A 15,121-nucleotide genomic window follows, 5' to 3' on the forward strand; every position below is an offset into this window, starting at 1 on the left:
TCAGAGACTTTTGTTTCCATAGTTGTTAATCACATGCTTTCCCATGCATTGATAGACCCAGTTTGTTCTTTTTCTTTCCAAGTGGGGAAGGGTTTTTATTCAAGGAAGTTCTGAGTGCCAAAGAAAGAAAATTCTTGGAGGCCAGTTCTGGATTTTTCTTTCCTTAAACCAGTTTCTGATAGTAGCCAGATTCAAAATTATGTCACTTCACAACCTGTTACCTGTTCTTTCTCTTTTAAATTTCCTGGCAATACTAGACATAAAAGATGCTTATCATCACATCCCTATTCATCCAGACTTTAGATGTTTCTTAAGGATTTGTGCATCTAGATCACATTATCAATTCTTTGTCTTACCCTTTGGACTACCCACTGCACCAAGTGTCCACAAAGTGCCTTGCTCCAGCTTTTTCTCACTGCAGGTTACAGGCTGTCCACAGTTTTTATATTTAGACAAATTACTTATCTCTGCAGAGTCTTTTTCAATGTGTCAGAAATCTCTTTTTTGGATGAGAGATCTCGTACACAATATGGGATTCCAAGAGAGCATTCAAAAGTCTTTCTTGACTCCTTCACGCAGAATTGTGTCCTCAAGAAGTCAACTAAACACCTCATTGCAAAGAGCTTTTCTTCTACAGGAAAAAATAGATCTTTATCTAGATCTATTTTTTAAGTTTTCTTTTCCTTCTTTGGTCACTGTGAAGGAATACCTCAGAATTGTTGGTCTCATGGCATCTGGATTCTCATGATATCCCTGGTAAGACTCCACATGAGAAATATACACTGGTATCTAAATTCTCTTTGACGCAAGCACAGACACCCTTTATCTTTACAAATTCCAGTGCTGGGGTTTGTCAGAAGAGAAATCTTTTGGTGGAGACCTTTAAATCCAGGTCTCTACTTCTCCCTCCCTGCTGCAAAGCATTCAGTCATCACAGATGCTTTGGACTTTGGGGTTCAGGCGCCTAGGCAGTGAGACGGTTCCCTGTGGTACATTTGGTTGGGGACACATGGCTGAAGTGACTTTTAGCTGCAGAGAAATATGGCTTTTTGTGAATTCCCTGTGGGTAAAGAGGAACACACAGTGCCTTGTTCACAGCTTTAATAACTAAGTGCATGGGAGCAGAAGAACTAACGAGTGTTGTGCTCAGTGTACAGTACATGTTTATATAACTACAACATGTAGAAGTGTGCTACAGCATGGAGAATGTTCTGCATGCTAGTGTAATCACATTTAGGCTTCAGTATGCATTTTAGGTAATGTTCTGTAGCTACTGTGAAGGGAGTAGTGGTTCACACACACCACTTGTAAAGGTGCTGTCGATTGTGCATTGTATTTTTACTGCCACTGACATGCCCATTGGCCAGCCTGCTGCTGATACCTGCCATACTGCCTGCTGTCTTATGTTGCCTTGCAGGCCATGGACATTATTTCCCCCTGTGCGTTTGGTTATTGCAGTTGTGGGCATGGCACTGCATTCTTCTGTTTGCCCACAGGGAATTCACAACAGTCATATTTCTCTGCAGCTGAATGTCATTTCAGCCATGTGCCCCCAACCAAATGTACCACAGGGAAATGTCACACTGGCTATGTGCCTGAACCCACTTTGGGGTTCAGGCGCCTAGGCAGCGAGACAGTTCCCTGTGGTATATTTGGTTGGGAACACGAAAACCTTGACAGGGAAATGTCATGCCGACTAGGTGCCTGAACCCTGAACTTTGCTTAGGAAGCAGTTTCAGTAAGGATAAAAGTGCAGCAGGTGTGGGACACAAAGGACAGATGTAATCACATAAATATCAGGGAGTGCTTGCCCTAATCAAGGCACTCCACTCTCTGAACCATCTTTTGTCCCCGTGACATTTTCACATGGTTACAGACAATACCACAGTTATGTGCTACATCAACAAGCAAGTTGGAATCAGGTCATACCCCCTTTGCAGACTAACCATGTTAGCTTGAGCTATATCTTCACAGAACAGTCTCACTCTGCAGGCATCCTACATTCCGTTAAAGTAAAATGTTGTGCCATACAAGCTGAGCAGGGCCTGGACAGACCCTCATGAACAGAAACTAAATTGGGGGTATTCCAAGATTTGATCCATGTTTGGGGAGTTCCTGAAGTAGACCTGTTTGCCTTCTCTCTACAGTCAACTGGTAAGATTCTATTCCAGGACTCCATGCAAAAAAGACCTTGAAGACTGATACCTTTTTTTCCCCTTAGAAATGTTCCTGTATGCTTTTCCACCCTTCCACTAATATCCATTATACTTCTGAAGATTCAGAAGGAATCCTGTAAGATCATTGTGGTGACTCCCTTCCGACCGAGGCAACCAAGGCTGTCCATTCTTTTGGAGATTCAGAAGGAATCCTGTAAGATCATTGTGGTGACTCCCTTCCGACTGAGGCAACCAAGGCTGTCCATTCTTTTGGATATGGCCAGGGGCAATTACCACAAACTTCCTCACAGACTTGATCTACTCACACAAGAACAATGGTGTTTGATACAGTCTGACATCAGTCAACTTCAGTTGACTGCAGAATAATGCTGTCTTAATTCCTGTGCGGTACCTGTTTACTGAGGATGTGCAGCTGGTATTAATGGAGGCTGGAAAGCCTGCTACTGGAAAGTCATATGTTAAGAAATGGAAAAGGTTTTCTAGTTGGTACCACAGGCTAACCAGCACTCATTCAGGGCTAATTGTTCTCTGGATCTAAAATATTTGTTGAGTTATTATTGTATGGCCTTTCTTTTTCCTCTATCAAGGTTTATTTATTGGCCATTTCAGCTTGTCTGCCCATGGATCCTTGTCTTTTAATGCAGTCTGTTGTCAGAATGTTTTTGAAAAGGGTTTTGCTTAAGAAGCCTCCAAGAAAACCAGTGGCCTCTCCTTGAGATCTTCATTTTGTGTTAGACACGCTAATAGGTTCTTGACATGGAAAACAGTTTTACTAATTGGTCTGACCTTTGCAAAAAGGGTATCCGAGTTGCAAGCTCTTATGGTGATTCAACCCTTTCTCATTTTCCATAGGGATAGGGTTTCTTTGAGAACCAGTTCTTCTTTTATGTGAAAATTGCTGTCCGAGTTGACTTTAAGCCACACTGTCCATCTCCCTGTTTTCTTTCTTGATCCGAAACTTTAGGGAGAAAGGCTACTCCATGCCTCAGATGTCCACAGGCAACTCTGGTCCTATCATAACAAAACTAAACCTTTCAGATCTTCAGATCACTTGATATCCTTCCCTTTCACTACTGCAGTATTCATAACATTAGGGATTCCCTGCTTAGGGCAGCCCGATGTCCAGCCAGTATAACAAAGCCTTAGGTTGCTTTAAAGTATGCCGCACATTACAAGTATGCTCCTCAAGTAGCATAAGGCATAAAGGTGACATCCAGATGCACCATCCTCAGAACTTCGTTGCCAACAGTCTGAATGCCATTTCTTGCTTGTTAGTCTGAACACCTATGTTCCATTGCTGGTTTCACCGAACCATTGCAGATAAGTGCCCAGTTGGGGTAACTTTTACTTATCTTTTCTTTTGGTTACTTGTTGGGTTTTATGTCATCCAAGAAGGGTAAATGCCAGTGTGGGAGACAGATTCCCCATAAAGACCACTTTGGAACCTCCCATGACCATACGTCCTGTTCCGTCTGTCAGGCTTTTGTACCTAAAACTTTGCATAGTAGACTTTCTTCTTTAGCATTGTATCTTGAAAATCAGTGTCTTAAACTTCTCTTGAAAGATACAGTGGAGGAAACTTCCTGCCCTGAGGGACAGCCATCAAGGAAGAAGGCCAAGAAGCCTAGGCCGGAATCTTCTGTTGTTCACCCTCAGTTGGACGTCTCTCCTGAGATGAGTAAATGCCTGGAGGTTCACCCAGCTTTATTGTTGGATTCTTCTGCCCTGACCGGGTTGGAGGCTAGCAGGGATCCAGCTCTAAGCACATCCAAGGAGGCTTTGCAGACGTCTCTTTTGGACATTCAGGGAGAAAATCGGTTGATCATTTTTGAGGAGTCTAGGGGTGTTCCTCAGATTTTAGTCTGAGAAGAAGTTTCTGCTACCATTATTGAATGCCATCCTGGGTCAGAGCCTTCCATGTTTTATAAGGCAGATGTCCCATTGAAGAAAAAAAAAAAAAAAACTAAACATATTTCTCCTGCCCCTAAGGATCCACAGAGTGAGTGGGCTTGTTTAATGCTCTGATGGCATTCAAGCCTCCACAGGGTGTTTCTGTTCCTGTTCCCCCTTGGCTCTCTACTCTCCTTAAAAAGACCCAAGGACCAGGATTCCTCTGAGGAGGAGTTGGATTCAGATGAGGAATCCCTTGCTTACTGTTCTCAAATTCCTTCTCATTTGGACTGTGGGTCAAAGGAAGAGGACTCTACCAGTCGTCATTCACCCTTTGAAGAGATTTCTTTTGGGAACACAATCTCCAGGATGATGGAGTTCATTAAATGGGATTATGCTCAGGTCTTTGAGATTTATAAGAGGTACTATGAGTTGCTGCATATGGAATCTCCTAAAACATCTGCTGTTCCTCCTGTTTTGGCTGCTTTGGTGGATACATTTTCCAATGCCTCTAAAGCTTCAGACTCTCAGTCCCCTGGTCCCAAGAAACCTGATACGTTTTGTAGGGTGCCTGAGGAGGGCTATACATTTTTATACAAGTGTCCTGCTGCTGACTCCTCAGTGGTGTCTGTAGTCTCTGACAAGCCTTATCAGTTGCTTTCTTCACCCAAATTACTGCCCTCTGATAAAGATAGCAGAACCATGGAAAAGCTAGGTAAGAAGGTTTATACCTTGGCTACATTGGCTTTTAGGGCTCTTAAATATCAGACCCATCTGCCCAGGTATGTGTTGGCTCTCCTATTCTAAGCTTGTCAGGTTATATCTGATCTTCCGGACTCAGAAGGTAAAACTTCTGCTCTTTGACTGTCAGGGACCCCCCCCCCCCCAGATGGCTTTTCATTCCATCAAGTGTAGTATGATGCAGCAGATGCTTCTTCTAGGGCTGTTACTTTTGGGTCTGTGATGAGGAAGTATTCTTGGCTTCAGCTTAAACCTTTACCTGATGGTATTAAAGCTAAGTTGATGGATGTCCCTGTTGGTAATAAACACTTGTTTGGTGAAGCTGCTGCTTTGTTTAAGTCCCTTTAAGATAAGGGAATGACTTTACAGGAACTCAAAAATGTGTTTGTTTCTCCTGTTCCTAAATTTCAGAGAAACTACCCCAGTAAACCAATCTCTGTTCACAAGCAATCTCGCCTTCCTCCTAAGGGCGAAAAAGGGTGGCAAGCATGCTCATCCTGCTAAGGCTCCTCAGATTTCACGGCCTCAGAAGTCTTCCTTTCCAGATAAAACCACATGTTGTGTGACTGTCCTATTTTCCCAGCCGCATTTCTGTTTCTCTTCACCTCTCTCTTTCTTCCTGTTTGGCTACAGATTACACAGGATTCCTGGGGTATTTCATGGTGTGGAAATTCCTTCTCCCTTTTATGGGTATTCCTCAGCCCCCTCAGGAACAACTCTCCTTTTTTTCCAGAGGTGCTTTGGGACCTGTTGACTTGGGGTACTATTCAAGAGGTGCCTGTGTCCCAAAGGGAAGGGTTTTTTTTTATCCAGGATGATTTTAGTACCCAGAAAGGAGGTACTTGGAGACCTGTTCTAGACCTCTCTCATCTAAACATTTTTCTGAAGGTGCCTACTTTTCAAATGTTGTCCCTTCAGATTTTGTTCCCTCTTTTGCTTCCTCAGGTTTATATGGTGTCTCTGGATCTCAATGATACTTATCTCCATATTCTGATCCATCCTGTTTTCAGGAAGTTTTTGTGTTTCTCTGTTGCTTCTGGCATTTTAAATTCTCTGCTTTTCCCTTTGGTCTTTCTACTCCTGTTGCAAAATCTCCATTTTGCCATCGCTCTTCTTCAGAGCCTGGGGTTTACAATAAACATCTAAAAGCCTTCTCTGATTCCTTCTCAGGATCATGTTTTTCTGGGTTGCAGGATACAAAAGGTGCCTTTGCTGGCATCCCTGCTTTCTCCCAGGACCTTGACCCTTATCTCCTTCTTTCACACTCTTCTTCCTCTGGCTTCCATTACAGCCAGGGATTTTCTGAGAGCTCTTGGTTTTATGGCATCCACCATCCCTGTGCTTCCTCTGCTAAAACTTCACATGAAGAAGTTTCAGTGGTTCCTGAAATCAGTTTGGGTTCATCATGCTCATCCCCTAGAATTTGTAGTTCCTCTTTTACCTTGTCTCAAGAAGGAACTCCACTGTTGGATTCAGCAGTTGCCCTTAAATCCAGGGTTCCTTTTCATCCTCCTCTTCCCTCCCAGGAGGTGTTCACAGATGCTTCAGATGTGGGATAGGGAGCTGCTTTGGCTCCCTAAAGGTGCAGGGGGTCTAGTCTCCTCTTCAACAGAAGGAGCACACCAGTGTCAAAGAGGTGAGAGCACTTCTGCTAGCACATCAGGGTTTTCATCCTCTTTTCTCCCAGGGACCTCTCAAGGTGTTTACTGACAACACCACAGTGATGTGGTATGTAAACAAATGGGAGAGGACAAGATCTTACCTTCTTTGCAGGTTGGCACTCCTGGTATGGGATCTTGCTGTCCAGTATGAAGTGACTCTTCAGGCAGTTTACATTCCCTCAGGTCAAAACATTGTAGCAGACACTCTGAGCAGGTCCTTAACTCAGTCCCATGAATGGATGCTTCACATGGATGTGTTTCTGGATGTTGTCCACCCATAAGGGTACTCCTCATATAGATCTATTTACCCCCCCCCCTCTGAACAGACAACTTCCTATATTTTGTGCCAGAGTCTCAGGTCCTCTGGTGTGGAAGGTGGACATCCTCTCTTTTTCTTGGAAGGGGATGTTTCTTTATGCTTTCACTCCCCTTCCTCTCATCTTGCTGGTGACTCCCTTTAGGCCAAGACAGCATTGGTTCCCTTTTCTTCTGCATTTAGCCAAGGGCAGTTATCACAAGTTACCTCACAGAGTGGACCTGCTCACACAAGACAAGGGAACTGTGCTTCATCCACATTTGTCAGCCTTACAACTGAGCCTGTGGGTGATCAACTTTTGATTTCTTTCAGGCACCTTTTCTCAGAGGTTGTGCTTAAGGTTCTGCAGGAGTCCAAGAAGTCCAGTACTAGAAAATCTTACTTATCCAAATGGAAGAGATTTTCAATTTGGTGTCTTTCATGACATCTGGGTCCACTTTGAGTGGATGTTCCAGTGTTTTTTTCTTTCTTGTGTGAGTTACTTAACAGTGGTTTGGCTTACTTATCAGTGAAAGTTCACTTGTCAACTATTTCTGCATGTCTGCCATTATCTCCACTTTTGGCTTCCAGATTGTCAATAAAACTTTTTCTTAAAGGCGTCCATATTAAACCTCCCAAGAAACCAGTTCCACCTCCTTGAGATTTGAATTATGTCTTAGAGAAGCTTACTATGGCCCCTTTTGAACCTGCAACCCCAGCTTCTTTAAAATTTTGTACTTGGGAAAACAGTTAATGTTAAGTTGTCAATCTCGCCTTCATTCTTGCTTGATGGGTTCGGAGCCGATCCCTCGGCTCCGACTCGGCACTTGCTAAGCTCGAGAGTCACTTTTACCAGCTCGAGGCAGCCCCATATCCCATGATGCAAGGCGGTAAGTACCCAGATCTCGTTTGCCGCTTTGCTTATGAGGTCCTCCTTTTACCAGCTCCTGGTAAGTGATTTACTACTTTGATATTTTAGCCCCTTTTTACTAAAAACCCTTTAATTTTTAGTTTTAAGTTAAATTTAAAGATTTTCTGGACTTCTTAGCAGAAATTTTTCATGCAGGCTCCTCTTCTTCCACAGTCAGAGTTCAATTAGCTGCTATCTCCAACTTTCATGTCGGGGTCGCAGATCATAATATTATGTCCCATAGGCTCTGCAGGGCCTTCTTGAAAGGAATTTTCCTACTAAAGCCTCCAATCAGGAATCCTCCTCCTCAGTGGGATCTAAATTTAGTGCTGACATCCTTGATTCTTCCCCCCTTCGAGCCAGCTGTTTCTTGTTCCCTGAAATTTCTTTCTTGGAAAACTTTATTCCTAGTGGCTATTACATCGGCCAGGAGGGTGTCTGAACTTCATGCTCTATCGGTTCGACCCCCCTATTTGGTCTTTCACAAGGACAGAGTGTCATTGAGAACTAATCCGACCTTTCTGCCTAAGGTCGCTTCAAAAACCAATTTGAATCAATCCATTGATCTCCCTGTTTTTTTCCCGAATTATTCAGACAGAGCCGAACAAAAATTACATTATCTTGATGTCCACCGTCAACTCAGATATTATTTGGACAGAACAAAAAAATTTAGGAAATCTGATCAACTTTTTGTTTCCTATGCGGATAATAAGAAAGGCCTTCCTGTTTCTAAAGTGACCTTGTCTAGATGGCTTTCTTCGGTCATCTCTGAAATTTATCTGCTCAGGGGAAAACAGCTGTGCTCAAAACCTAAAGCACATTCAACTAGGAGCTTAGCTACTTCTACAGCCTTTCAAGCTAGACTTCCTCTAGACACTATTTGTGCAGCGGCCACTTGGGCCACTCCTCATACTTTTGTTTCCCACTACAAATTGGACTTGGCCTCCAGGGACAGAGCCAGTTTTGGCTCTACAGTCCTCAAGAGTCTGTTCCATTGAGCCATCCAGGATAGAGGTGCTAGGGACGCGGTCCCATCAAGCAAGAATGAAGGCGAGATTGACAACTTAACATTAAGAAGTTATGTACCTACCATAACGTTCCATGTTAGTTGTCTTCTCTCGCCTTCTTTCTTGCGACCCTCCCTCCTTCCCCCATGCCTGGACAGACCTTGTTATAAGAAATCATTATGCTGAAGACCATTCAGACCTGGTCTTTCTTCCATCCTGTAAGTTTTCTTTCTTCCTCTTGGAAGTGTTTTATGCTTGGTGCTATGGCCCTTTGTCATCAAACGAGATCTGGGTACTTACCGCCTTGCATCATGGGATATGGGGCTGCCTCGAGCTGGTAAAAGTGACTCTCGAGCTTAGCAAGTGCCGAGTCGGAGCCGAGGGATCGGCTCCGAACCCATCAAGCAAGAAAGAAGGCGAGAGAAGACAACTAACATGGAACGTTATGGTAGGTACATAACTTCTTATTTTGTTAGATTTAACCTCTGTTAGGAGAGTTTCTGAGATTCAAGCTTTGACGGCTTATCCACCTTTCCTGGATTTCCACAAGGATAGAGTCTCTTTGCGTATTAATCCTTTTTTCCCCCCAAGGGATGAATGAGTTGTCTCTTAATCAATCTGGTCAGTTGCCCACTTTCTTCCCTTCTCCTGAATCCTCCATTGAAATTATCTTACACACCTTGGATGTGCATAGATAAATAAGATTTTATTTAGATAAGACTAAGGCTTTCAGAAAGTCTGATTAGCTATTTGTTTCTTTTCATCCCAGGGTTCTGGGTTTGTCCGTCTCTAAATAGACCGATATTCTTGGATTTGTAAGGCAATTTTGTTTTGTTACGATTTCCATGGTAAGACTCTTCCTGCTCCTGTTAAGGCTCATTCCACTAGTTCTGTGGCTTCCTCGGTTGCATTCTTTAAAGGCCTGGATACTAACACTATTTTAGAGGGTGCTACAAGGTTTTCTGTGCATACTTTAACCAAACATTACAAGTTGGACAGCATTTCTAGACCTAGAGCAGGGTTTGCTAGATCCATTCTCCATGGTTTTGTTGAAAGCTCCTCTGCTCCTTCCTCCTTCTAGGGTTCTTATTAAGCTTTGGTACTCTCCCACATTTAAAGAATACTGCAACATTGAATAGAAGGACATAGAATAGTTGTGTAAAATCTTACTGTAACCATAGATGTCCATCTGTTCTATGTTGCAGTATTCTGTTCCTCCCTCCTTCCTCCCTATGTCTTGTTTCTTTCCTTGGATGGCATATTATTGCTTCTTAGGTCTGGTGTTCCCTCTGAGGCATTACAGTTCTGAGGATTGTACGTGCAGGCGTCCTTTTATGGCTGATGTGGACAGCATGTACTTGCAATGTCCCACGTATCTTGCATTAGCTAAAAGCTGTTGTATGCTGGCTGGACATCGGGTTACTTGGGCAGAGGACTTCCAGACATGCAAAGAATACTGCAACATAGAAGAGAAGGACATCTATGGTTATGGTAAAATTTTGCACAACTATTCTTTATGAATACTGCAACAGTAAAGAGAAGGACATCTACCATTATGGTTAAGATTTTACACAACTGTACTTTCATTTGTCGTGAAGGTAAGAAGGGACAGCCTGTGTCAAAACGGACTTTTCCCACATGGCTTTCTTGTTATACTCACCATAGCAAAACTGTTGCAGGCAGGGTCAATGCCCACTCTACCAGGGCTTTGGCTTCATATGTAGCTTTTTGGAAAGGGATGGATTCTGAAGTATTCCAGTAGCTACTACTTGATCTGCTGTCTATACTTTTACAAAGTACTATAAGTCTGATTCATTCTCTAGGTCCAGATCAAACTTTAATGGGATCATTCTCCAGGGGCTACTGAAGTCTTCTCTTACCTCCCAAATGTAGTTAGGTAATGTAATCTACCCATGTAACTAAGGTTACTGCAGAAATGATCAGTATGATCATAGTACAGTTGTGTAAGTAAAACTTACCTTAACAGTTGATGTTTGAATGATCACTGCTGAAGTAGCCACTCCTTCCCTTTTTCCTCCTTGTTTTTGGTGTTTTTTATGCCAGCATGTGGACATTTATTTTTTGTTATTCCTAGCATTGTACTTTTAGGATTCAGCCTCCCTCTGTCGGCTGGCAGGAAAGCTCTGAAGGGCTTCAAGCCCAGACTTGTGTTAATAGTCTGCTCAGCTCAAGTTGCCTGACAGTATGGGCATGTGGAAGGTGCCCTGAAGCTTTCAAATCTGGCTGGTTGTTATATCCTTGATGGGATATAACCAGTATTGCTAAAGCTGCTACAGCAGTGATGATTCAAACTTCTAATGTACTGTTGTACTTGCACAGTTCTACATTCACAGTCTAAAACAGAATGCTAGATATGTTGAGAGATATTATTTTAATTTTCAGTTTAGAAATAGGTATACTAAATAGGAATTTAAATAGTACCACTAGAAGGAATTTTTTTTGTGATTAAAATTAAGTATTCAGTTGCATGTTTTTCGTAAGCACTTTAAGTGAAAGACCATTTTACAGGTACAGTAAGACATTCTGAGGTTGTGCATTTACAGTATGGTAATCATGCCACTGAGCTTAGTTGTAGTTTGTATTTGATTTTGTGCCTTATTTCGTCCTTGGAATGTATAATTGATTGTTAAATAAGATCTGTAGATTTGCTAACAGTCAAACTTGAGCACCACTGCTTACTTCTGGTGCATATCAGAGAAGAGCAAGACCCTTGCGTTCCATCTCCTGTTGTTTCAGCTGTAGTTTCTCAGCTGTTGTCCCTTACTTGCTTCATTGTTATGGAGTACATCCTTGTACTCTCACATCATACACAAAATATGCAGCAAACCTCAGACACCCAAGAACACACCTTTTGACTTTGGATCATTAATTCTGTGCTCTTGACTGTGTCATTAGTCCTTCTCCTCTCCACTTTTAGAGAATTTACTAGACCTTGCTTCTTTAGAAAAAAATTGCGTTGTCATCTCAAAATTATCCCATTTAAAATGTTGGGACTAGCTAGAGAGAGCCCCGAAACACGGAGACTGGCCCAAAACAGACTTGCATATAGTAAGTCAGAAATGTCCATTTCTCACAGTATTCCGTTTTCTGCAAGGTATGGCGATCTTGGTATATATAAATTGATGGTGGTGGGTTGTCCCCTGTAAAAGAAAAAAAAAAGAAGTTTAAAGGAGAAGAGTGATGTTTGAAATTTGTTTTTTTCCTGGTTTTTTTTTTTGCTTGTCAGTACTTGGCATTTCGAGTGCCAACATTTCAGTAACGAAACAGTTCATTATCATTTGCAGCAAGAGTATAATCATGTCCTTTCTAGCATATTCTGTAATCAATAAAACCTTTTTTGTAATATTTGTATTTGGAACTTCTGCATAATTATTGTGTGTATACATTGTGACTTTTCACCAGGCTGTGCCTACAGTTAGTCCATTGGATCAGTGCACTACCTCATTAAGCAAATTTAAAGTAAAATAGATAAGCTATTACGTTGTACTGTGTGACTTGTGATGTTGCTTATTAACCATCCATTTTAAGGCTGTACTTGTCATAAATATACTACATACAAATGAATTGTTCATATTCCGCAGTTCCTTCATTCTGTACTTTATCTTCTATAAAATTGTTTACTAACCCAGCCTGTGTTTGTTGTGTGCTGTTTCACCTTTAATTTGTATATGGGTTAATTATTTGTTTTTGTCCCAAGTCATAGCAAAAAAAAAAGGTCTGTATATGGTTACTTCACCCCCTGTTTACCTGACATTAAAAGTTATTGTATTACAGTATATACTTCCTCTTGTATTCTAGCTTCTGTCTAAATAATTTTTGTAGCCGTAGATGTGCATATATGTGTTTTTCATTTCTGTGCTTTTCCCATTTTTCAGTCCGTAGGTAGGGATCTGTGGATGATTTTGCAAAATATGGCTACTTTTTCCACAGTGTCACAGTGGCTGTGTTACAACTTGACTGTTGTGTGACTGGGCATGTGCATAATACAGAATCCAGCCCTTAGTACAGTCCGTACCTATTTTTATATTTTGAGATTTGTGGAGACGATTCACATACATCATTGCTTAATAACATAATTTTTGTTTTAGCTTCTAGTTCAAAAATTGACTGCTGATTTGGGAACAATGGTGAATAATCCACAATTAAGTGATGTACAGTTCCAGACAGACAGTGGTGATGTCATCTGTGCTCACATGTTTGTATTGTATGCAAGATGTCCACAGCTGGTACAGGCGGTAAGTTATTTACAAAATGGGATGGGGAAATGCATGTTTTGAATGTCTGCCTTATGACAAAATTGTTTGTCAACTACATGGCACATTTTCAGCAAAGTCAGATGAAGAAAGCAAAAAGCAAACATGCACAGTATGCATAATCATACTTGTGACATAGCAGAGCTGTTCCTGAAAAAGAAATGAAAAAAATGAAGCCATCACCAATGTCTCCTTTGTGTTACTTGCTTGCCTGTTATTTATTGATTTAGTTGTTATTGTTGACTAGGTAGGTGGGCTAGTCCTGAGACTTTTTTCAACCATGACTGTGATGCTAAGCACAAATGCAAAAACTTGGAGCATTTTATTAAGACAACATGTAAGCATTAGTGCATACAGGCTTTAGTAAGAAATTACTGTTTTCTTTAACAAGTGTCTGTAGTTGCACACACTGTTGCCAGCTTCTTCTTCATGAGTTGTACTAGGATGTTACTTAGTGAGACCATTGATCACTTTGAATTATTCTCTGGTCAGATTTTGAGAATATGCCTTATCAAAGAAATTATTTGTGACCCTTTCTTTTCAAGAGAAGCATTGCTTAACTGCTTCTACTTATGAGCAAACACTAAATGACTTGATTTGGCTCCTACTATGTGTGCTGTAGCATCAGTTCTTCCATTTCTTTAAGTTTGCCCAAAGTTAGTTCTGTATTGGCTGTGACAGAAGTGCTGTGTTTGCTTGGGATTGACTCATCGCTACTGAGCATATTTTTGGTTGTCCTTGTTTGTGTGTTTGAAAGATGTGAGATTGTCTTTGCTGTGTAACCTGATGCATTTGTCTTTCTGCATGTATCATTTTATTTTGTGTGTTGCTGGGCACATCTGAAAGCAGTAGGAGATCTCTTCTATTTTAATCTTAATTTGTTTTGTTTATGCTGGTGACTATCTCAAGGTTGACAGACTTTTGCCAGAAGTCTGCTTTTGCTTTAACAAAAAGCAGTATGAAATCCTTTTGTGTGTTTACACAAAGCGGTTTATGTTATTGCAGCCTTTCCTGGACATGTCATTCAGCATTTTAGTGTGTACTGGAGCTCTATAAGCATTATCAGATCCTGCTGTGCATTTGCACAAAGGTATGAAAGTACAGTTGTGTAAAATCATATTGTAACAGTAGATGTCTTTCTGTTCACTGTTGCAGTGTTCAGTACAGAAGGGATGTCTCGTCCTGGGCAGCCTGTCACTTGGCCAGTATAGGTAAGCTTAAAAAAGATATTGATTGTTGCTGTACGCCACATTTATGCCCCCTGCACAGAATGTAGGGCGTAAAAGGGATGTATGGGTGGAACTACCCAGAACTGAATTGCCCCAGAAGAGAACACTTGTCATAGAACAAAGAAGTCCACACATCCAAAACGAAAAAAATGCAGAATAAACAAGAGGGGTTGGAGTGAGGGAGCGAATACTGCTACAGTGAAGAGAAAGACATCCACTGCTATGGTAAGATTTTACACAACTGTACTATATGTCCTTCTATATCACTGCTGCAATATTTGGTACAGAAGGGAGAGTAAAAAAGATCAAGAAAGAGAATGGGAGATGGAATGCTGAGAAGAGCCCTCATCAAACCCACACAAAATGGTTTCAGCAAAACCTTGTCTGGCACTAGAAACCATATCCAACTTATAATGCTTAGCAAAGGCATGCAAGGAAGACCACGTAGCAGCTTCAATGATGGAATTGGTGTCCAACCTCTTGAAGAAGGCACTATGAGAGGCAACAGCTCTAGTGGAATGACCTCTAACAGGAGCAGATGAAGAGTTGCCTTGAAAAGATTAACAAAAGGAAATGGCCTTAGATATCCAGGAGGAAATGGTTTGCTTAGAAATGGCCAAACCCAAAGACCTAGGATGAAAAGAAGCAAAAAATCTGATCAGACTTACAAATAGTTTTAGTTTTATCCAAATAGTTCCTGAGCGGATTGTGCAAATTCAAGGTATGCAGGACCCTCTCAGTAGAAGACTGAGGAGAAGGGGAAAAAGGAAGGGAGTTGTACTGACTGATTCAAGGACAACTCATTGACTACCTTGGGCATAAAAGAAGGATTAGTACAAAAGGAAACCCTTTCCCTGTGAAAAAACAAAAAAGGAGGAACAGCCATAAGGGCCTGGAGCTCAGAAACCCTCCGAGCCGAAGTAAGAGCCAGCAACAA

At 41.6% G+C, this 15,121-nt stretch overlaps 1 protein-coding gene across 1 annotated transcript in view; it reads left to right on the plus strand.

The window, feature by feature from the left end:
• Nucleotides 1-15,121, plus strand: part of SLX4 (SLX4 structure-specific endonuclease subunit) — a 1,828,351-nt gene that overhangs the window by 1,131,886 nt on the left and 681,344 nt on the right. The window contains exon 10 of the mRNA XM_044089343.1: nt 12,791-12,937. Within this exon, the coding sequence (XP_043945278.1) occupies nt 12,791-12,937 (147 nt within the window). The remainder of the gene's footprint in view (nt 1-12,790; nt 12,938-15,121) is intronic.

This window comes from Protopterus annectens, chromosome 12.part0 (genome assembly GCF_019279795.1).
Source record: "Protopterus annectens isolate FY-2018-M chromosome 12.part0, PAN1.0, whole genome shotgun sequence".
NCBI classification, from domain to species: Eukaryota; Metazoa; Chordata; order Ceratodontiformes; family Protopteridae; genus Protopterus; species Protopterus annectens.